Source organism: Oncorhynchus mykiss, chromosome 20, assembly GCF_057628025.1.
Source record: "Oncorhynchus mykiss isolate SJ-2025 chromosome 20, ASM5762802v1, whole genome shotgun sequence".
In the NCBI taxonomy this organism is placed as follows: Eukaryota; Metazoa; Chordata; class Actinopteri; order Salmoniformes; family Salmonidae; genus Oncorhynchus; species Oncorhynchus mykiss.
The window spans coordinates 30,606,392-30,631,283 of NC_143041.1; the positions used below are offsets into that span (position 1 = coordinate 30,606,392).

Here is a 24,892-nt window from a genome sequence, read left to right on the forward strand (position 1 = left end):
TTTAATACCAGAAAATGGTACATAGCATTTGATGGTTTCATTGTCCTTCCGCAGTGGTAAAAAAAGTCACCTGTATCTCATTGTGTTTCTCCAGGGGAGATTTTACACTTTACGACTTAAAATCATTTTCTTGTGTCCAGTGGAAACAAAATATTTTTTTTTAAGTGTCCTTGCTTGTTGTAGGTTTCGGTTGAAGTAGCAGTCCCCTCAAACAAATTATTCAGAATCAAAAACACACAAACGACGTCTTCAGCAGAGTAGTTTCAAACTCGTGGAACTGTTTGGCAACCGAATGAGTTTGTAGGTAATGCATAGAAAATAGAATTAGAGATGCCGGCTAGAAAAAAAACAATTTCATGTCCACATTTCTTTTTTTTTTTATACGAAGCAGACGGGGCCAACTTCGACGCCAAACTCCTGATCAGGTGCACCAACGTCCATAGGAGCGATGTCAATGATGGGCAGGCGAGATGTTTTTGATGTCTTGTAGTCGATGACGGTCTTGCCCCATGTGCCAGTATGTGACTGTGGAATGGAGAGAGAGAGAGAGAGGAGGGAGCATGGGTCAGAATCCAAAAACCAGTCTTGGTAAAAAGGGGTTGATAACACACTAACCTCTACATAACCTCTCTTGTATTTAATCACTTCATCTATCTGGAGTTCCTTAATATGCATTTCACACGGTCTAATCTCAAAAGGAAGCCAATACACCACCACCTCATGTGATAGCAGATGAACAAAACAAAAAAGAGAGGCGCGATATAAAGACAACAGAGTAGAAGAGAGAAGAGGAGAGTAGAAGACCGTAGAAGACAGTTAAATACGAGAGTAAAGAGAGAAGAGAATAGCAGCGAGTGGAAGAGCTCAGAAGGGAGTTGAAAGATAACGGAAGAGAGTATAGGACAGTAAAAGTAGACAGTGGTAGTAGGCGTCTCACCGTGCAGCCGTCCTCGCTGACGCTGTATGTGAAGCGGCTGTTGCCCTCGGCTCTGATCTCGATCTCGTTGGCTCCCTGGAGCAGCAGGGCCTTCTTCAGGTTGCCCGTGGCCTCGTCCATGTAGGCAATGCTGTTCTTGCAGTGGTACGTGACGTTCTGGGACGCTTCGTTGGACATCAGGCGCATGAAGGTCAGCTGGATGTTGACGTCTTCTGGGTTGGATCCCTCGCTACCATACTGGAACTGGAGAGGGAGAGAGGATGGGGGTTAGTATCATGAAGGTAGTGTTGTAGTGAAGGCAGGACACTACACCTCAAGTCCAAGTCAAGTCCCATGTCCCTAGCGATCCAGGTTTGAGTGTAAGACCGAGTCACTTTGTCACCTGGTTACGCTGAATGGTCCATACCTGGAAGCCATTGTCCATAGACTCTGAGAACCAGACGTGCTTCTTCTCCCTGATGTTCTTGCTGGTGTACCAGTTCTTCATGGGGACGGTATCCTGGGATGGATAGACACAGGTCTCTCCGGTTTCCATGTTGCAGTAGACCTGGACAGCATCCAGAGGAGAGCCCTGGTTGGGGTCCACCCAGTACTGGCCTGTGGGTTAAAGAAAGAACAGAAGATAAGCCATCAAGGTGCTTAAGATGAAAATAAAAGTTAAATAAAGTAAAGTTATTCTTTGAGTTTTTTTTATGTAGGCTGCTAGCTCTTTGATGTTTTTGGCTGTGTTTTGAGTGTCTTATAATTTCAACCAACCAACCAATCAATCACTGATCACAGCATGCCTAGTCCGTGACCAGTGTCTGTCTGGAGGTGGGCTGGACTGAGCCTGGAACTTACCGCTCTTCCACTCGGGGTGGCACATCCTGATGTCACGGCACATGCGGGCGGGGTTCTTCTGGGATCCCTCGGGGCTGCGGATGTTCTCCACCTTCTGGCTGAGGCTCTTCAGGGTGGTGTCCACATCCATGTCACGGCCGTTCATCATGTCAGGCTCGTCAGCGCGGTAGTGGTATCCTCCTCCTCCTCGCATGGGGTCAGGTCCCTTCTCCTGGTTGTAGATCGGTGCGACATGGAAGCCGCCACCAGCGGGACCTGGAGGTCCGGGCAGACCAGGAGAACCAGGAGCACCCTGGGTAGAAAAGAAGAGGATAGGAAGGGGTCAAAACTGGCCTCAAAGGCTGTGTGCTGTGTGCTGTGCTTGTGGAGGAAAGGAAGAGGTCAGTGTGAGACTTACAGCTGCTCCCATCTCTCCGTTGCGACCACGGGGTCCGGGGGGTCCAATGGGTCCAGGCAGACCGTTCATGCCATCTTTGCCAGTGGAGCCAGAAGAACCATGGGGTCCCTGTAGGACAGAGACAAAACAACAACTCCTTTAGAAGTCATATCCCTTGAAAAGGAAAAGGCACAACACTCGCTCAACATTATTTACTTAAACAACTATTAACAACTTGACATTTCAGCCTTCATCAATTGCCTTCATTTAGAGGTCCTATTCCTTCCATTCCACCGGCAACATCACTTTAATGAAGGAATAGATCGGAAATCCCTGCGTAATCTGATGTGTGTAATCGTGTTGTTATGGTAAAGAACACAACATGACATATGTATATTGTATTATCAGCCTTGATTAATGTTCTACTGGTGGGCTTGAAGTGTGTGTCACACTCACTCGGGGTCCAGAAGGTCCGTTAAGTCCAGCAGGCCCAGACTCGCCAGGGGATCCCTAGAACCAGACACATCACATTAATCACACATTAGATCAGCCATGGTAAAGCCTAGAGAACAACAGATCTTCAACCCAGAGACAATGTGCATGTTTCCTTAATGCCTCAGATAAAAACTACTTTTAAAATGGCAGTACATAAGCATAAAGAGTAGCACCTTACTTTAACATATGATGCATTAGATTAGACAGGAGTTGTATAATATAATAAGCCTGGTATACTCACAGAGGGTCCAGGAAGACCGGGCATGCCGTTTAAACCTCTGTGTCCCTTGTGGCCTCTCTCTCCACCCTCTCCAGCCTCTCCCTTGTCTCCACGAGCACCAGCAGGTCCCTGCAGATATATGCCAAGGGGTCAAACAGGTATTCAACACTGACAATAAAGATCGGACAGCCTTACAATGCATTAGGTTAAGGTGTATGGATGCCAAAATGCTGACAGAAAACTTACAAGACCACCACGACCACCAGCAGGACCGTTAGGGCCAGCGGGACCAGCAGGACCCTGAGGGAGAGAGAGAGAGAGATAAAGAGAGAGAATCAAGGATAATGATAAGTGTGTAAAGAATAACTGCATATAATAAAATATATAAATAATACCTGAATGAATGGTGATTCACTAATCTGCTCATATACAGCACACTGATGTATCACAGGGTATGTATCCCAGGGTATGTCAGGGTAACATTGATGTATCACATGGTATGTATCCCAGGGTGTGTCAGGGTAACATTGATGTATCACATGGTATGTATCCCAGGGTATGTCAGGGTAACATTGATGTATCACATGGTATGTATCCCAGGGTATGTCAGGGTAACATTGATGTATCACATGGTATGTATCCCAGGGTGTGTCAGGGTAACATTGATGTATCACATGGTATGTATCCCAGGGTATGTCAGGGTAACATTGATGTATCACATGGTATGTATCCCAGGGTATGTCAGGGTAACATTGATGTATCACAGGGTATGTATCCCAGGGTATGTCAGGGTAACATTGCGAGCTAGTCCAACAAATGTCCAAAATGAAAAAACAAATTCTAAGGCCTGAATGTTAATATAGTCGACCCCTAAATTGACGAGAAGAGGTACTTACAGACTCTCCACGGCTACCAGTCTTGCCAGAAGCACCAGAGGGACCGGGGGCACCGGGAGGTCCGGGAGCACCAGGGGAACCAGCATTACCATTCTCACCACGGTCACCCTGCAATGAACACACACACACACACACACAGACAAACACACACGGACAAACACACACACACACACACACACACACACACACAGACAAAGAGCCATCAGGGTAATGTCACCAGTGATGGGGACAAGTGTTGGTGGATGAGGTGAGGTTCCTGTTGGTGGATGAGGTGAGTTTCCTCTCTTACATTGTAAAGCTCTTTGAGCATCTTGAAAAGCTCTACTTAAAAATGCAGTAAGTGTATACATTATAAGACAAATAGTCTGTTTATATGTATTATCCAGCAGCAATGTTGTTTATAACAGAGGTTCAGTGTAGCAGGTGGTTTGATAGTGGAAGCTTACCTTGGGGCCGGGGGGTCCATCGCGGCCAGAAACACCATCGTGACCAGTGGAACCCTCACGACCAGCTTCACCGGGCGCACCAGACAAGCCAGGGGGTCCCATGGGGCCAGGGGAGCCACGCTCACCGACGGGGCCGCCAGGTCCCTGCTTACCGGGCTCTCCCTGAGAGAGGACAAGGGACAAGTCAAGGGTTAAGTGTCAAGTGTGAAGGCTTTAGGAGTAGAGACAAAGCTAAGACAAAAGTGATTTTTTTGTGAGTTAATACTTTTGATAAGAGGTTAAGAGTAATATGGTCAGTGTTTTGGGGGGGGGGGGGGGGGGTTGTTGTTGATGGGAACACTCACAGCTGTTCCTGGTATTCCTGCAGTACCGCTGGGTCCCCTTCCTCCGGGGCCACCCACAATACCACGCTGTCCAGCAATACCTCCGGGTCCGGGGGTTCCTGGGGCTCCCTGGAGAAAAAGATGACAGATTATTCATGAACAAGCCTTTATAAAGAGATTCATCAACATGGTTTCAACTTGACTACATACATATGTTACAAATAAAGTAGCATTACAGATTTTAATTTGTATTTTTTTCTGTTTTATAGTTGTTGTTTTTTAACATTCCATCTGGTACGTTACATAGTTTTCATTTTGTTTTGTAATGCTTGAAATATATAATAATTGTTGTTTTGGCCCAATATCCCTTCATCCCTTTAGTATTTAATGTGTTGTTCTGTTTACTACTTTGTTTATAGCTGCTGTTGTTGTTTACATATGTTTACTTGACTTACCATTGGACCATCGTTACCCTTAGCTCCAGAGGCTCCTGAGGGACCTGGGGGTCCGGCGGCTCCAGCCTCACCGGGGCGACCAGCGATACCAGTTTCACCACGTCCACCTCTCTGTCCCTCTTTACCAGCGGGGCCTGGGGGGCCTGCGGATCCGGGGGCTCCCTGAAAACATTTAGGAGGTGAGGCGAGTTTGTTCAGAGCAACACTTTTTAAAATATAAAAGTATGTGAGTTAAAGATGTTTAACTCAAGAAGCCAAACTTGATATGTTTCAGTGTGCATGAATGGGACTGTTTGGTAGATTGTTGAGAAGATGGAGGACCTTGGTTAGGTGAACTTACACTTCCACCAGGAGGACCGACTCTCCCACCAGGACCAGGCATACCAGAAGCACCCTACGGACACGGACACACACACACACACGCGCACACACACACATGAGATAACAGAATAGCTTTCACAAAAAAACACATACTTTACAACTATTTGTTTTGTATACATTTTTGTTCAGTTTAAAGCAATTAAAAGTGTTGCTTTGAGGAGAAGTTTAAGGTTCTTACAGGGGATCCAGGTGCACCACGAGTTCCTTTAGTACCAGAATTACCAGCGGGCCCCTGAGGACACAAACAGCAGGGAGTTAGGCCATAAAGACAATAAATATAACCTAGGATAATGAATATATGCACTGAACATTACTATATTATTTAGAACAGTGTTGTTGTCTGTGTCGAACTGCTTTGCTTTATCTTGGCCAGGTCGCAGTTGTAAATGAGAACTTGTTCTCAACTAGCCTACCTGGTTAAATAAAGGTGAAATGAAATCAAATAAAAACAAACACAGGACAAACTTACAGTCACATCACCTATTCAGTCCTCAGCACTTTTTCAATCGGTCACTGTATTACAGTACGTTTCAGGATATATATGTTGTACACAGGTGCCCTGTTAGCTAAAAGTAACTTGTCCTGTATATTTGCAAACTGCTCCTGAATTTGTTGATTCAGGAACAAACAGCAACATGAAAAATGTATTTTTCTATCTATCTTGGAAATTTGAATGCAAATGATTAGTACGCATCAGTTGGACACATTATAAAATGTTCTAGTTGGGGGGGAGGGTCTGGGGGGTCGGGAGTTAAAGCTGATTGGACAGCCTCAGACAGCCATACCTGAGGTCCGGGAGCACCAACAGGTCCACCGGGCCCGGGAGCACCAGCCTCACCCTTGGGGCCGTTGTTACCGGTCTCTCCCTTGTTGCCAGGCTGACCATCAGCACCCTGAAGTGGGAAGAGAGAAGTGGAAAGGACTGGTCATTACTGGGTTATGGGATTCCACTGGAAACAGAACTGTGACCAGCTTCAGAGTGTTCTGGACTGGACCGGGCTGGGTGATGATGCTACTCACAGGGGGTCCAGCGAATCCAGCAGGTCCAGGGGCACCATGCTCACCACGCTCACCCTGGAGGATTATGGGTAGAAAACACACAGGGTCAGAGGTTGGGAATGAAAAGCTTATACAGTGTGATAAAGAGAAATGGCGTGCCATCACTCGGCGTACTACACCACCGTCATAAGCAGGTGAAGATGTAGTATGTCATTGGACGATACTCACAGGGGAACCGCGACCTCCAGTGGGGCCAGGGGGGCCACCGAGACCACCCTCACCCTAAACACAGAGAGAGAAAGAGAGGCAGAGTGGCGACCAGATGAGAATTAAACTATCTCATATTTGTCTCAATTGAATACTTAATACTTTAAAAAATAATGTTATACATCAAGGCTGTAGCTACACTATAGTTTTTCAACAAATGATATTGCACTGTTTACTGAGTAATAAAACCGTTTCATCCAAACAGCATTTTGCTCTTACCTTCTCTCCATGAGCACCAGTGGGTCCAGGGGGTCCGATGGGTCCAGTCATACCACGCATGCCGTCTTTTCCAGGGCCACCGTCGGCTCCCTTGGGGCCACCATCACCTCGTTCTCCCTTGGCACCAGAGTTGCCGCCTGAGCCGCGCTCTCCGGGCATTCCCTGCAGACCTGGGGCTCCCATACCGCCAGGGGCACCAGCAGCACCACTCTCACCCTAAACAAATATGGTAGACAGAGACACATACATTAAAACTCCTTTCACATTATGGCCAAATAATATATCAACAAAAATATTACATCCAGAAAAATATTTGTTGTGGTGCAAAAATAAATAAGAAAATGACTAATGATATGGTTGTATGGGGCCTAATGTAATTCTCAGTCCTTGGATCAACATAAGGACCAAGTCAATGACGTCATCTGTATCTGTGCTCTCCAGTGTTCTCTTACCCTAGCTCCATCGTTACCGGGAGAACCATTGGCTCCACGGGGTCCAGCGGGGCCAGCAGATCCGATGCCACCACGCTCACCTGGGAAACCTCTGTCACCCTGAGGAGGAGAGGGGAGGAGAAGAGGTGGAAAAGAGGGGTGGAGAGGAGAAGACGGGGGGGAAGAGGAGGAGAAGGTTGGAGGAGAGGAGAAGACGGGGGGAGAAGATGGGAGGAGAGGAGACGACGGGGGGAGAAGACGGGGGGAGAAGAGGAGGAGAAGAGAAGGAGAAGAGAAGACGGGGGGAGAAGATGGGAGGAGAGGAGAAGACGGGGGGAGAAGATGGGAGGAGAGGAGAAGACGGGGGGAGAAGATGGGAGGAGAGGAGAAGACGGGGGGAGAAGAGGAGGAGAAGAGAAGACGGGGGGAGAGGAGCAGGAGACGATGGGAGGGGAGGAGAAGACCGTGAACATCATGTTTAGTAATGGAACAGCTACTGAAGAGGGAAGCTTAGACAGATGGCAGCTTCTGGGGGTTCAGATCCTATTCAGAGCTGCAGTAAGGTACTGTACTTACTCTGGATCCACTGGGGCCAGGACCTCCAACCTCACCGGGCCCACCCTGTGGAGCGACAGGGGAGAGAGGATCAGTCAATCAACCAATCAATCAATCAATCAATCAAATGTATTTATAGCCCTTTTTATAGCAACATTAGCCACATAATGACATTTATTGCTAGATAGCGGCTGATTAGACTTCAACAACTGCATTTGGGTAAAAAACTTTCTTTCCAGCAGTATATAAGATATACTTTTCCAATTTCAATTCAAAATGTCATGGAATTACATCTAGAACCTATAGGACCTCTGTGATGGAGGGTACTATTTACCTGCTCACCAGCCTTGCCAGGCTCACCAGTAGCTCCCTGAGTTCCAGGCAGACCCTATAGGGAAGATGGGAGAGGTGTGGTTGAGATTTCAGGTCAACATGTAACATTATTGGTTGAAAATGTGAATATGGAGACAAGTAATGATTGTGGAGGTTAGGTTTGTGATTGGTAACCTACTTGGAATCCATTAGGCCCGGCGGGGCCGCCCTCTCCTTTCTCTCCTTGAGAACCCTGGAACACAAGGGGGGAACTATATCAGCGCGCAGTTTAAGTATGGTGTCTGGGTGGCTCATGAATGAATTCATACAAAGGTGTCTCAATGTGTTAAGAGACAATCCAATATTGAAGGAGACAATGTACTGGGGATGTGTCTGGCTAAATGTACCATTCATTCTAAGAAAGATATTTGTGAATACGTACAGCAGGCCCTTGGGGTCCAGGAGCACCAGAGTCACCATCTTTACCAGGAGCACCCTAGACAGAAACAAGATGGCGTCTGTTACAAACCGAAGAAAACACACAAATGGCCTATAGACAAAGGGCCCTATTCTGACTTGATATAAGTTGACTTAACATGGACTTCAGTCCAAAATTGGGCCCATATCGCATAAAGGACAGTATGAAGGATCGATCCTATCTGTTTCAGGTATAAGTATAGCTTTACTTACAAGACCACCAACAGCTCCAGCTTCACCTCTCTCACCGGGCTTGCCATTGTCACCCTATACGGAAGAGACAGACAACATTTATATTTTATACAGTGTGTCAGAAAACACACTGAACACACGACCCCTAACATTCATTTAGATTTGTTCAGTATATGAAATAGTATGGTGAAAATAATTAGTTAGTAACAACTATTTAGGAGGGAAATGAATGTCAATTTGTTTGTATGTTTGTTTACTCACACCAGGTCCTTTGGGTCCGGGGAATCCCATGACTCCAGGCTGACCTCTGGCTCCTGAGGAGCCTGGGGGTCCGGAGCGACCGTCGTTTCCAGTGACACCCTACAGGACATCAGGAGAAGAGAAGGATCACACAGGTTATGAAAGGGTTTGGTGCCTTCCAGATTGAACAAATGACATGACTACCACATGATCCACTGTCGTTGCATCACGACTAAGAGACGTGGAGGACAAAACGTGTCCTCTCGATAATGTCCTCTTGCCAATATAGTTTATTATATATCATAGTAATAATATAATAATTAGGTATGCATTGCGTTTGCAGTGAATAGGTCAGTAGTACTTACAGCAGGACCAACTTTCCCATCGGGTCCGGGGCTACCAGGGCTACCAGTCATACCCTGCAGCAGGCAGGGAGAGAAGAAAACACATTAGATGACATTCTACCTGAGAATACAGGTTACAATACTCAAAGACTACAAGTCTGCACAAAATCTATGTGAATGATATATCATGTCCTAAACTGTGCATGCTCTTACAGTAAAGTTAAAGGTCACATGGTGAATTGATGGTCGTTTTTTTTTTTTTTTTTTTTTAACAATGAGAAAGAGAGAAATAGAGAGAGATGTGGACAGGTACCACTCACCTTGGATCCGGGCATGCCAGGCTCGCCAGGACGACCAGCCTCACCAGTGGCACCTTGGGCTCCCATTGGTCCATTGGCTCCACGCTCACCAGGGCCACCCTATCACATAGGAAGATCAATTGGTGATGTCTGCGCCATGTTTTGATAGGTAAGCATTACAGTAAGCTCCAGGGCTCAGAGGTGAAATAGTGCTATATGAGGGTAACCATAAGGACACACACAGACAGCATATTTAAGGATCATGTGCTGAATAAAATGTGTTTCTAGGTTCAATGCAATGTTCTGCTACGATGCTTACAGTACTCCTTCATGTCATGTATGACCAAACATGGCGCTTCACTCCACACACCAGGTGTCATGTTTCTTAGACTATGGCTTTATAGTTGAGGGTTTATTAATTATTAAAATCAAATCAAAGTGTATTGATCGTATACACACTGTACACATATTATATCATTATTATTATTATTATTATATCATTATTATTATTATTATTATTATTATATCTGACTATTGACTCACCTTGCCACCGGCAGCTCCATCAGAGCCGGGGAAACCACGCATACCAGGCATACCCTGTTGGAAGAAACAGGATCAAAATTACACATGGGACCATAGCACAGGCACATCATGTCACAAAGTCAGGGCTTGACTGACAAACACTGAGAGGCCAACGTATTCTACAGTATGCAGATGGTTGTGGGCCTAAGTAGTATAGACCGGTGGCTGAGGCTCTAAGTAGTATAGACTGGTGGCTGAGGCTCTAAGTAGTATAGACTGGTGGCTGAGGCTCTAAGTAGTATAGACTGGTGGATGAGGCTCTAAGTAGTATAGACTGGTGGATGAGGCTCTAAGTAGTATAGACTGGTGGCTGAGGCTCTAAGTAGTATAGACTGGTGGCTGAGGCTCTAAGTAGTATAGACTGGTGGATGAGGCTCTAAGTAGTATAGACTGGTGGATGAGGCTCTAAGTAGCATAGACTGGTGGCTGAGGCTCTAAGTAGTATAGACTGGTGGATGAGGCTCTAAGTAGTATAGACTGGTGGCTGAGGCTCTAAGTAGTATAGACTGGTGGCTGAGGCTCTAAGTAGTATAGACTGGTGGCTGAGGCTCTAAGTAGTATAGACTGGTGGCTGAGGCTCTAAGTAGTATAGACTGGTGGATGAGGCTCTAAGTAGTATTGACTGGTGGCTGAGGCTCTAAGTAGTATAGACTGGTGGATGAGGCTCTAAGTAGTATAGACTGGTGGATGAGGCTCTAAGTAGTATAGACTGGTGGCTGAGGCTCTAAGTAGTATAGACTGGTGGATGAGGCTCTAAGTAGTATAGACTGGTGGATGAGGCTCTAAGTAGTATAGACTGGTGGATGAGGCTCTAAGTAGTATAGACTGGTGGATGAGGCTCTAAGTAGTATAGACTGGTGGCGGAGGCTCTAAGTAGTATAGACTGGTGGCTGAGGCTCTGATGGTTGGTTTATGGTTTTTCATATTCTAAAATAAATAAACATATTTACTGTAATCATATGGAGAAAACAAAACGCAAACACTTTAAAATGAATCTGTCTATGTAGAGACACATTTGTTATGAGGAGAGGCACTTCAGGGAAGGGTTATCTGACATAGGAGAAGGGGGCTGAGGAGTCAGAGGTGGGGAACGTACACGCTCTCCAGGGGGTCCAACACCACCAGCTCCACCGGGCTCACCACGGGCGCCTCTCTTTCCCTCCTCGCCAGAGGGTCCAGGGGGTCCACCGGGACCAGCGGAACCCTGGTTGGAGAAAGAGGTGGAAAGGAGGGGTCAGACATGAGACCAAACCCATAGTACAGTAAACTCACCAGTCTAACAACAGCTTCAGAAGAAACAGGTTATACACCTGGGTTAGACACCTATGGCCCAGACACAGATTGATCATAGTCCTGAACAAAAAGCTGCATTCATTGGGATTTTCCAGTGAAGATGCTTGTTGGTCCAGAACTGGGCTTGTTTAATCTGTGTCCCGGATACAGGCTCTAAATGTTTTCAGACATGGTAAGCTACAGTGTGCAAGATTGTGTTTCCATAGGTGATATATCATAGAGTTCATTGCAAACTTACAGGCTCTCCCTTTACACCGGGCTCTCCCTTGGGGCCTTGGGCTCCGTGCTCACCCTGTAAGGGAAAACAAACAAACAAATCACATCAGGTAACACACCACTACTTCCTGGTCAATATTACACATCACAAAATGGAGTGAAGTGCTACAAAAGTTATACCCCATAGAGAGGCATTAAATTACTGTGTTCTATTGAATTTTGTGTTGTACCAATTTACAAAACAATACTCGCCATGACTGCTTGTTCAAAATAGCACAAGCACATCACAAAATAATGCAGCACAGCGAGCGTATACAATAAATGCTATTTGACCAATTTACAAAATAGTGATCGTAACAGTGGTACTCACATGGTTACCCTTGGGGCCGTTTCCACCACCAGATCCAGGGGGTCCAGCGGGGCCACGAGTTCCTGGGAAACCAGGAGCACCAGAGATACCAGCAGCACCCTTTGGGACAGACAAGAGGAGACAAACGTTAGTGTACCAGTACCCGTTGGACATACTATACTGTTAGTCGTTTTGCATAAAAGCGTCTGCTAAATGGCATATATTATCATTTCCATATGAAGTATTACCCGTATTAATTTGAACATAATCTATCATAGATCATCTGAACAATCAGTTTGATGTATCCACATGGCTCATACTTACAGTGGAACCCTTGCCTCCTGCTTGGCCATCACCTCCAGGGGCACCCTGTTTGGTTAGAGGAGAAGAGAGGAAAAGAGAGGAAGAGAGAGGGGAAAGGGTTGGGGGAACATTATATTGCAGTAAACTTCAGGGGTCAGAGGTTAGATGGTGCACTATGAGGGAAACCATAAGAATATACACACATACATACATATATATATATATATATATATATATATATAAGGATATACAGTATGTATGATAAGGACATATAAGCATTAACAACCAGGACAAATAATCATATAAGCAAGCATATGCATGCACAATAGTACTCACAGAGGGTCCAGCAGCACCAGCGGGTCCGGGGTTACCGGGCTCTCCACGAGATCCTTGGGGTCCGTCTGAGCCACGTCCTCCTTGAGGACCAGTCTCTCCCTAAGGGGGGCAGCAGAGAGGGAATTAGGAGGGTGTATGGATACTGGATATTTAGTCTTTGTGACTGATGTTACAGTTGTATGTGTGTAGGGGGACGGAGAGGGGGGGGGGGGGGTTGTGTGTGTGTGTGTGTGTGTGTGTGTGTGTGTGTGTGTGTGTGTGGGTGGGTGGGTGTGTGTGTGCATAGGAATGTAGGAAGATAATTAATAATTTGTTGTTTTTATGTCATTCATATTCTGTACGACTTCATCTTCTGACTCCTCTCATTGTTTCCTCTCTAATAGAGCTCTGTACTGACGAGGTGTACATATGCCATCTGGTGGCCACTGCCTATATCAGATCAGGTTCTCAATCTGGGTTCTAATTCTCTACCCTTCTGCCCTAAGAGTGTACTTGTTCACTTTAAATCATGGATTTGAGAGGAAAAGGCTGGTGTAAGAAATGTGGGTGAAACTGCCTCTATCCAGTGCTTTCAAATGCATGGTGAGGATTGGTACAAGGGCACACTTTGGGAGAATTGGGATGCAACAAGAGGATTAGGGTTAGGGTTAGCGGGTTGGGGTGTGGGGGTATGACATACTTTAGCTCCAGCACCTCCGGGGAATCCAGGGGCACCAGATGGGCCAGTGGGTCCCTGAAAAGATCAAATAAACACTTGTTAAATTCGCATAGTCAGGACCAACACATGACACTGAATGGTGTACCCTGAATTGCTTTGACAGGTTGACAGGTTAGTCACCAGTAATAAAGATACTTACATTAGATCCAGCAGGACCAGAGTTACCATCGTTACCACGAGCACCCTAGAGGAAGAAGCGGGGGAAATTATTATCAATTCTATTTATTTCTGGTTCTGATAAGAACAATTTATGAAAGCATATTGGCCAGGTGAACAAGTGTAAGCATACTGCACATTAAAGAAAGGAGTTGATATTTAGGGGTATTGCAGCAATGCATCAACATGACATCAAGTCTCAGACTTTTCTGTGTCATTGGAGATAGTGTCTAAGGTTTTTCTGCGATTCATGTTGTGATCAAACAATCTATCAATCAAATGAAGTGAGGGCAGTGCAGTGTGGTACTTACAGAAGAGCCAGCGGGTCCAGGGCGACCTCTCTCACCAGGAAGACCACGTGCACCCTGGGGAGACGGGAAGGGTGAGGCAGAGGGAGTTCAGTAATGCTAGATAGTACAGTAATGACCAAACAATGTCAGCGGCTGGCTACTTTCACTGGGCCATAATGTTTTGTTTAAAAAACTGACATTATTTAGTCTTTGCTACTCCTGGAAAGCAGGTTGATATCTTTAAAGTTCCTGAGAGTTAATGGGCTCTGATGTGTTTATTGAGACGAGAGCTTTACTTAAATTAAATCAAAGTGTATTTGTCATATAAACGGGATACTCACCATAGCACCGGAGTTGCCACTGGATCCAGGGGAACCACCCTCTCCCTGTGGTCGGAGGGATAAAGAGAAAAATAGGAAGAAAACACCAGGGAACAGATGAGTTCTCCACAACAGGTAATGATAGACTCACATGGTGATAGATATCATTAGATAGACTTCTAACCTTAGGGCCAGCTGGGCCACCGTCTCCCTTGGCGCCATCCATACCGTTGAAACCCTGAGGAGGAAATCAAAGAGCATTTGTTAGGTTAGATGTTATTCTGTATGGTTAGGAGTGTAATGTAGGAAAGTTGTAGTGTCATGGCCATCATATAATCGTGGGAGTAGAGTGAAGTTTCCCTTAGTAGCTTTCCTTGGGTCAGTTATTCATTTCCCCTGCTAATGGTTAGGGAAAGGATTTGGGGAGGGAAAGCTGATCCTAGATCTGTACCTAGGAAAAACTTCACCCTGGAGAATCCTCATGTCCCTCCTCCTCCTTATATTACTCACTCTGTGTCCCTTGATGCCGGGGAGGCCAGGAGTTCCGGGGGTTCCACGCCCACCCTGTAGGATAGGAGAAGAAGAAATGTTGTGGACTCGTCTTCATAAGAGACATAAAGAAAATAGTGTTGCCTTTTCAGTGTTGAAGCTAAAATGTATTTTTATTGGTCTATTAGAATGGTTCTCATCAAACACACAAATCTGCCCTGTAGGTCCTTTACTGATATGAACCAAGTCTGTTTTCACAGGAGCTACTGACCCTTGACCTATAGGGTTAAAGGGCTACTCACCTGAGGGCCAGCGGAGCCACGCTCACCGGGGCGACCAGACCTGCCAGGCTCACCCTGTAGAGTAGAGAGGAGGGATGGAGACAGAGGTTAATGGACAGACACAGAGACAGAGAGGTCCTCTCACTGTGAATAATTCTGCCGCTAATACAAACAGTGATAATAATGTGGAATAAAAAACTGTATAAAAAATGGATGATACAATTACTATGATTATATTATATATATTATTAAAATGTATGTAATGATAACATGTCAATACAATATACATTGGGGAAAATATTGTGGTGTAAGTTGCAAAGGGGGAAAACTAGACAAGTCTATGTTGAGTTCTGTTTTTACAAATGAACATGGCTTTCAAGCTACAGATCTAACAAATGGAATGAAATAGAATGAAAATTGAGATTGTGCAAAAAACATGACGTACATTATCTCCGTTCTTGCCATGGGGGCCCATTGCACCACGTTCACCCATGGGACCCTACAAGGAACAAACAAAGATGAGTGGATGTGTGTGTGTGTCCTTTCAAAATTGATGATATTGTGTGTCGATGTTGGTTCGCAAAGGTTGCTAGTGCATGAGTATAGTTACTATAACTGCTGTACATCACACATGTCAGGGCTCAGTGAAATATAAAGTAAACACAATTGGATGAAGTGTGTGTGTCTGTGTGTGTGTTTGTGGGGGGGGGGGGGGGGGGGGGGGGGCTTTTTGGGGGGTATGGAGGGGCTGCTACTACAACTATTGGTCATGGTCAGGAAGTGGTGCTTTCAGAATATGTGTCAGTTGATATTTAAATCAAAAGGAAGTTCTCATTTTTGGATACTCACAGAACCGCCAGGCTCACCGGGCTCGCCAGGGGGACCATGGTGACCGGGGGGACCCTGGTGGAGGACAGGAACACAGATCCAACCATGTGACACAGGTTATATACACTACTGTTATTAGAAATGCGGCCCAGTTTTCCTGGCCTAAAAACATGCTCAATGAAGAATCTCCATTGAATTATCTTTTTAGTTCAGGATCAAGGTTAATCTGTCTGGGAAACCGGCCCTATAAGAAGTATTGTTATAAGATATATATTACTTAAGTCAAATATAAATATACTACACTGTATACTGTATAAATGTATGTACAACAAATGTTATAACTGGAATGATTTTCACACCTATATATCACACCTGGTATAACAAAAAGAGATTCAAATAAATGTTTTGTTATTTGTCTCATAAAACATGAGATGAGTGAGGTTGTTGTTGTTGAAAATGAAAAGAAATAATGAAAGGATACTTACGGTGTTGCCTGGTGGGCCAGCAAGACCACGGGGCCCCATAGGGCCCTGATGGAAAACACAACAACCAATTAGTCAATTAATAAATGACACCATTGGTAGCAGTACATTACCTCCCTTGATTGAGATGAATATGTGAGGTATTGTAATCTAAAGCATAAAATACATAGCTGATCATTGTGAGCAATCACTACCAGAGGACTGATGCAAACCTAAAAGTGTTGTACTGTACTGTACAGCTTAGTGTAAACTACACTGCATTGGCAAATCGTCACCTAACCATGACAGGATCCATGATCTTCAAAACAGCAATACCATGTAGCTAGAGTTGATGTGTGCGCCCCCGCGGAAATTCAAATGAATTTGAATTCAACTCAAATCTTGGTAGTGTTCAGACCTGCCTAATTCTCACTTGAAACATAGTTTTTGTGTCTACTAGGCTAAATTACACATTCTATTAACATCTGACTCCAGAGTGATATGTTCTTGCAATTTGTAGTCTATGTCATTTCAGATTTAGAAATTATATTTTTTCACAAAGTAGTTTGGATGTAGTGAACTACTTTTTCAAAGTAACTATAGAGCTAAATATTTTATATGGGTATCTATAGTGTAGCGTAACTTCTTCCATTGTGAAGTAATTGGTAGCTTAAACTATATATCTTAAACACTGCTCTGAAGACTGCTTTTGTAGAGGCTTGGTATAGACCACATACATAATGGTTGTGCATTTCTGAATCCAGACAACAGAAATGTTGTCATCTAGTATGTGCTGCATACAGTTCACAATGGTGCTTGATACTGCCTGAGACCAGACCTCTTAGCTCAATTTAGCCTGCAAATGTGGCTCCACTTTGATCACTAAAACAGCACAGAGGAAGACAAGATGAGGACATTCATACCATCTGTCCCATTTGGGCCTGGCCACCGCTGGATTTCTGGTCATAACCATGGTGCATCTGAGGAGAGAAGACCTGCAGGAAAGGAAATAAATAATCAATTGTTTTCTCATTTCTTTAAGTTGTGGATGTTTCTTAAAGCATACAGCATAGAGGTGACAAAACGGCTGGTTACAACTGTTCATAACTGGTTACAACTGTTTATAAAATTGTCTGTAACTCAGTCATAGGTTGAGTCCTGGATGGCACCCTATTCCCTATATTGTGCACTACTTTTGACCAGCGCCCTACTGACCCTGGTCAAATGTAGTGCATTATATAGGGAATAGGGTTCCATTTGGGATGCAACCTTAGTCAGAAGAGGGAAATAGCAGCTTGATACATGAAACAATGAATCATACAATGTGGCTAGTCACTACTATCATCACCATCAAGAAGGAGGAATAGTCTCCCTCTACTACCAACTGTCTCAACAATCATAACAGTTTATTGTGTGCCTCTGTATTCTGTCTCTAGTCTAACTCCTCTCCTCCACAAACCAGATTTAGAGGCTAGGGAGCTGTCCACACACCGCTGGTGCTGAAAGGAGCAGGGAGATACACTCACTACTCTCTAACTTAGATATCTATTAATAATTCCTCTCAGGCATACCAAACACCATGGATATTGATAACTCTGGTACTAGACTGGTAGTGACTGGTAAATACCCACAGGAAATAGCCTTTGGATATGATTTTGTCATGGCGGTAACTTACTCCGCCGCCAAGGCCAGGAGGTCCAGGGGGGCCTGGGGGGCCGGGCAGGCCAGGCTGGCCATCCACGCCATCGTTACCTGGAACACCCTCAGGACCCTGGAGAGATGGACAGACAGACAGATACATAGGTTCTTAGTAAAAAAGACAGAGAGATGGATAAGCATCCCATGAATAGCAGTTCTGGCTCTGCTGTTTTCCCCACAAAACAGAAATCTCAAATTATTGAATCTGGGGCTCCATGTGCTAGAAAGCTACATCTGGATTTTACCACCCACAGGAGCACTTGACCTGTGATGCAAAGGTCAAAGTTCCACCAAAGGTTGATAGGTCAATAGGTCAAATCCTTGAAAAATGCATACCAGTCTCTAGAAACGAATGTCAATCATTACTTTGAAAGATTGGAATAAGTTAAGTAGTTAAAATGACATAGTATTAACTATACTGCAAAATAGCTTTTCTGTGCTGAGGTGCTTAAATCTGTACTGAACAGAAACAGCAGATAAGTCAAAGCCTTTGCCTAAACCCCAGCTCCTCCCCTTCTGAAATACCCACCCATGTTTACAATCTTTTACAATTCAAATCTCAACCTCAACCTTAAGCACCACTTCCACAAAGCCATGCTTCGTCCAAAGAATCAGTGACACTAATGCACTAGTGATTTCCCCCCTATGTCTTTCATGGAAAAACTGTACCTTTAGTAAATATATATATATATATATATATATATATATATATATATATGTATGTTTGTAGGATTTCATTTTATTTCTGAAAATAAACCGTTTAAAACTTACATCGTCACCCTTGGGGCCATCACCTCCCTGTGGTCCCTGTGGATGTACAACAAGAGGAAGAGAATCAGGTGTGCTGCAGTGCTTGTTTCACTGCACGACACTTCGATGAGAGCGGTGTAAGCCTACTGGGCTATGAACTACTAGAGTCAGTACACATGTAGAGTAGGCCTAGCATAAATGAAGGCATTGAACCTTTGGTGGAGGATTACATGGTAGGCCTACAGCACAGTTGAAAGGTATCACAGTTTGAATAAATATGAACCATAATGAACATATGGGCTTATTTATGAGGCCTGTAAGAAGGCCAGAGTTCAATCATTATTCAATAATGTTAACACATTGATCATTTGATTTTTCACTGACATAATAACGCAATAATACATGTGTTATAACACATATAAAACATGACATAATAACATAATTAACACAATCAATACTAGCTGTAAAATGTGCATAAATACCTGAGGACCTTCTGGTAACTGGGGATCTATGAAATCAATTAAGAGGAAGAGGTCATATTATTATTACCCCTTATTAACTCATATCACCCATGAACTTTGTAGTAAAAAACATATCCTGTAAAACAATGATTCTCAATGTACAATAATACCCTGTTGACAATTAATGTATGGCTGGATCCCATATAGCAGGGTGTGAAGGCATTACAGGCCTAATGCTGATTAGGCCTATATACCTGCCTTGGGGAGGCAGGTAGCCTAGTGGTAAGAGCGTTGGGCCAGTAACTGAAAGATTGCTGGATTGAATCCCGGAGCAAAATCTGTCGTTCTGCCCCTGAACAAGGCAGTTAACCCACTGTTCCCGGGTAGGCTGTCATTGTAAATAAGAATTTGTTCTTAACTGACTTGCCTAGTGAAGATGTGAGTGTAAAATGTATCTGCACATCCACATCTCCAGCATTGAACAGGGTTAATCCATTCATAAAGAAGGTGTGGGGGAAAGAAAAGCAATAGTAATATCCGATGTGATTTTTTTTTGCTGCTTATCCTCAATGAGGTATCCACAGTCCATTCTAAGTAATGGCCAGCGTGTAAGGCTGTGTAAGGCCCGATCGGTTCCCTTTGTCCCCCTCTGTCTATAACTGGAAACGTTGCAGCCTATTGGTGCCACTGGGGGCGCCAGAACGCTACCAAAAGGCACAGGTGTAAGTGGTCATCAAAGGTAGGCTACCCTCGCTCTCGGAGTCATCGGGGCAGATAGGACAGCATTCGCCGTCGGGGATGATAGGGTCCGCGCAGTCGGTTGTGTCCTCGCAAATCACTTCGTCGCACATAACGGTTCCGCTGTCGCAGACGCAGATCTGGCAGGGTTCTGGTTTCCATACATCCTTATCGTTGTACTGTTGGCCGTCCAACGAGCAGCTGCCGAATCCGCCTGCGAAGATGGAGAGTTTTGGAAACGTAAGGTAAGTCACATGGCAATTGAATAGACCTATCAGAAGTGAGCATTTCAAAAGCAAACGCTTGCTGCAATTATACTGTCTGAATGTCTGATAAAATGGGATACATTATTTAATCAGAACAAACTGTTTAAGCATACTTCTTCTAATGTGTAGGTTAGACCCAAATCTAGTTGAATAGGAATGACACAATGCACGACAAATTCGAAAATAGCAACCAGTCATGGCTGTGAAACTCGAGTCCTGCCACAGGTAGTCATAATGTAGTATCCTAGGAGACCACTCCCATTGAATGACATAGGCATAAGATTAGCAAGGCCTATACCTACCAACATCCCAGGCTCATGGCCCAACTAGAGAATATTTTTGATATATCATAGATTTAGAGAATTTTTAAGAGAAAGTAGCCTACAGAGACAGGGTTCTCTCTTCATTGTTTTCCAAACTATAGACATAAATGATCTGAATGTCCTATTGTGTTGCACTGGTTGTTGCCTTTGCAGTAGACCAGTATTGGTCAAAGGCCATGGGGATGTCTAATGGAGTTGTGACGTGGTTGGTGAAAATGCAAAACAAAAAAGTTTCCAAATGACATGAAACTCTTCGTGTCATGCATAATGTGTAATGACATTTACCCAGGCCTATGTTTGAACTTTGAACTACAAGCGAAAGGATATGAAGTAGGCCAAGGCCTATAGCCAAAATCAGACAGGCCGGTATATCCTACATGTAGCGAAGCAAGGCACACAGGCGAGGGTTCGTGTGGTGATTTGGGCAGTCGGCCCAGGCTTGTTTTGTCATTCTGGTGATGAAGCCAACATTTCCAATATCTGCCACAGAGCTGCGCTCCAAGCCTGTACAATGACATTATAATCCACCGAGCCACACCCCCCTAGCTATACCCACCCAATCTGATAAATTGATGTCTAGACAATTCCTGAAGACGTCATAGTACAACTATTTTCACTTAATTAGCCTCCCTGGTTTAAAGTTATTATAAATCAAGCAATGGAAAGTTCTTATTGCAGATGCCATGAAGTGTATTAAATAGGCTACACATTTCCATGTATACTAGTAGGCTAATGGGGAATATGGCTTTCCTATCGCCTAATCTTTCAGGAGTTTGTTTCAGTCCAGGCACAATTCGTTGTTGCCATTGTACATAATATAATTCCTCGATTTTGGTGATAGGCGTCAATGCCAATAATATTTTATTATTTTTCTGAAAAACATTTCCCTATTTCTTATTTGTATTTAACATAAGTAATATAATTGTTTCAAGTGGTTTGTAGATTTGTATTTTATTCCAATTCCATTTTAACATCATGTCATCATTGCGCATCCAAGTTTTTGCAACAGCTAGAATTTCCCTAGCCGGAGGACATGAAATAGCGCGTGAAAAACGAGCGCATGGGGCTCACTGAACATGTGTCTGCACGCCAGAGAACCAGCAGCCATGAAAGCAAAAAAATATACAATCCTTGTTCAATGCATTGAGCTTCGGAGCTCCGAAAGCAATGATATAACCCCTTTGATTATATTTGCTGACAATATAACGTCAGGTTAGGACAGGGTAGGTAAGCGTTATTTACATCATCCCAAACATAATAGAACGGTCCCTTTACGCGCTATCCATTGTTCTTGCGAGCGTCCCTGTGTCCCATAATCTCATATAAAGTGATACTTACTATCGTCCTCTCCTTGACCTCTTGCCAATAGCACTGCTGCGCTGAGCAGCAGCGCTAACCGAATATCCACAAAGCTGAACATGTCTAAATATTAGACATGTAGACTCTTTGAGGCAAGGGGAATCCTGTTTTAACTCCTCAGACTCCAACCATAAAAAGCAGGGTCCGGCACTTTGTTACTCCAATCCAGACCCTGACAGAACCTCCCTACTGCCTAAACAAATGAGTGAACTGGGTTTTTATATGCCAAACTTTTGGGGAGGTCCTGGGCGCAGAAGATAACTTGTACAAGTGAAAGGAGTCCCTCCTTCACAAGGGGGGAGGAGGGTGTCAAACAAGTTCACATTTTGGTTAAAACGTGGACATTCAAACACCGGTGCGGTTTTTTCCTTTTTCATCTTCAAACGGTTACCCGACCCGGTGGATGGTCTTTGTACTGACCACTTTTGTTCAACTTGAGGCAAGGTGTGGAGAACACTCCATCGTTTTGATCAACACTTTGGAATCTGTTTTCTCTTAGCCAAAACAGAAGGCTATATTCCCTGCTGTATATCTGCAGTGTTGGGGAAGTTGCTCTGCAAATATACTTTACCAAGCTAACAATTACTTTACAATGGAAGGAATTCAGCTAAACTTAAGCTAACCTTAATGAATAAAATATAATTTACTTAACCAAAGTTAGTTTGGGAAAGTAGTTCACTACATCTAAACTACTTTGTAATATATTATCATATCTACATCTGAAATGTCATAGACTACCAAATTGCAAGAACATATCACTCTGGAGTCAGATGTTAACAGAATGTGTAATTTAGCCTAGTAGACACAAAAACTATGTTTCAAGTGAGAATTAGGCAGGTCTGATGTTGAAAATGAGAGGACATTATTGCCTTATTCACCCATATTTTATTTTGCAAAAAAAAGTAGTGTGTAGTTCCAGTTGTTAGCTACACTGCTACATATATCAAACATGAACTAACTACTGAAAACATTACCTAGATTTGAATTTAGTTCAACTACCACCAAGCTACTGCAAAATGTAGTTTAATTACTAGTTGAACTACATGTAGTTCACTACTCCCCAACACTGTATATCTGATAGATGCAATTAAGTGTTTTATTGTTTCAATTGTGTTGTAGCCTAAGGACTTTTTTTATGTGGCATAACAGCTGGTTTTGTGTTGTGAATCTTGAGATTTTGTTGGACGGGGATGTTTTTCAGGACTGTGTCATGAAAGGCAAGATCAGAATAAGTATCTGATTGCACAGAAAGTCACCAGTGTTTCCAGATTTCTATGAAATATGACCTACAATTAATTACAATTTGAGTTAAATAGTTCAACTTCTAAAATAGTATGTTAAAAATAAGCTGTTCTGTGTTGGAATGGTGTGGGTGTATACAAGTCATAAAAAATATTCATGCAAGTAGAAGGCTGATTGGCCAGCTCATCCTCCTCAGGAGGATGACATCATCCTCTATGAGGAAATAGCAAGCATTTTTTTTTTAGAAATCTGTTTGAGATACAAGTATGATGTAGGATTTTTGAAGTGTTTGTTTATTTCCTCCAATTTATGCATTGGCCACAAATATGAGTATAGGACCTTATTTGGGTATGAGTTATTATATATGAACTTTTAAACGTGAGATTTTTACTGGACAATTACTTTAAGCGTTGATTGACTTATATACACAGACTTTTACACACAGAGATGTTAATTGTTTATGCAAGGCTGGCTAGGGAACCCTCCATCTCTCCTCCATGGGTCAGGGGCCTCATGTCATTGTATTGATTGATTGCACTGATGTTAACATTATTGAATCGTATTAGGATGAGATTAGACATAGACTATATGGCATGTGAGTGGCCCAGTTATAGATGACTTATAGAAATGCCCCGGGGGAAGCTTGAGATACTGATGTTTTGAACGATATGTGTTATGAGTTTGTGAAGTCGTTGAGATGGTTTAGAAATGAATAGATTACTTGTATACACTCTCATTCAAGTGTTTACTATTGAAGAAAACTTATATTAAATTAAATACCTAAAATGTGCATCCAACATTCTGTTTTTATTCTCAGGAGTTAGAAGGCTCATTCATTTTGTGATTTTGTTTCACTCATCACATGCAGCGTATGGTTGACACAAATTTGACAAAGACTGTTGAATGGCATACAATCGAGCACAACGATCGCTGCTGGCATTGAATGCACTGTAATTGCATGACATGCATAATGCAGCTTATCCAAATCTGAGTTGCCCCTCCCATGTGTCCGATGACGCTAGAGAACAAGAAGAGAAGAAAATGTGGCAGTCTTACAAAGCCCTCTCATTGCACTCTCAGTGAGAGGACACGTTGCAGCTTCTATAAACGTGGCCACATCTGACCTCATTCCTTCTCCCATTCGGGTTTTCTTCTGCTGTATGTCACTAAGGGCATTCAACCTAGAAACATGTCTAACGTTCTTATTACAATGAAAAAACGTCATATCAGAGGGGAAAATGAAATGTTTTGCTGCATTATTATTACAACTTTATTGAGCTACTGTTGTAAAACAAAAGATAGACTCTATGGGCTGGTATCCTGGACACAGGTTAAGCCTTGCAGAAAATATAAATTATATTTCAGAAATTATTCAACATGTATCCATACAGTTGCAGTACTTTGTGTTTTTTCTGTCCTTCCTGCACCTGCTGTTGTCTATGGGTGGTTTTCCCCCCATTTCCATATGCAGGGCCATGTTTACAGCCTTCTGCAGGCACCATTTTGTAGCTCTAAACAGTTTTTCTCTACTGTCTGTTATGTTAAAAACCAAATGAAAGTTGAGGAGAAGGACTGTCTGTTCAAACAATTGATTGACAGGCATCTGTCAATAACCTAATTCTCAATTCCATTAACACTTCTGAACATATAGTACCAGTCAAAAGTTTGGACACACCTACTCAGTCAATGGTTTTTCATTAGTTTTATTATTTTCTACATTGTAGAAAAT

The 24,892-nt window shown here is 43.5% G+C and overlaps 1 protein-coding gene across 1 annotated transcript; it reads right to left on the reverse strand.

Moving 5' to 3' along the window:
* Window positions 1–364: 364 nt before the first annotated feature.
* On the reverse strand, window positions 365–22,093 carry col1a1b (collagen, type I, alpha 1b). The gene is given in 49 exon segments (NM_001124206.1): window positions 365–525; window positions 938–1,180; window positions 1,344–1,534; window positions 1,778–2,069; window positions 2,175–2,282; window positions 2,610–2,663; window positions 2,890–2,997; window positions 3,115–3,168; window positions 3,765–3,872; window positions 4,211–4,372; window positions 4,555–4,662; window positions 4,989–5,150; window positions 5,329–5,382; window positions 5,548–5,601; window positions 6,155–6,262; window positions 6,390–6,443; window positions 6,597–6,650; window positions 6,855–7,070; window positions 7,307–7,405; window positions 7,862–7,906; window positions 8,175–8,228; window positions 8,352–8,405; window positions 8,595–8,648; window positions 8,843–8,896; window positions 9,083–9,181; window positions 9,427–9,480; window positions 9,726–9,824; window positions 10,248–10,301; window positions 11,383–11,490; window positions 11,818–11,871; window positions 12,166–12,264; window positions 12,469–12,513; window positions 12,784–12,882; window positions 13,463–13,516; window positions 13,641–13,685; window positions 13,969–14,022; window positions 14,289–14,333; window positions 14,452–14,505; window positions 14,778–14,831; window positions 15,059–15,112; window positions 15,483–15,536; window positions 15,887–15,940; window positions 16,351–16,395; window positions 17,250–17,321; window positions 18,002–18,097; window positions 18,796–18,831; window positions 19,257–19,282; window positions 19,984–20,187; window positions 21,901–22,093. Coding segments are annotated over 49 exon segments (4,377 nt in total). The 5' UTR covers window positions 21,983–22,093; the 3' UTR covers window positions 365–378.
* Window positions 22,094–24,892: the final 2,799 nt, after the last annotated feature.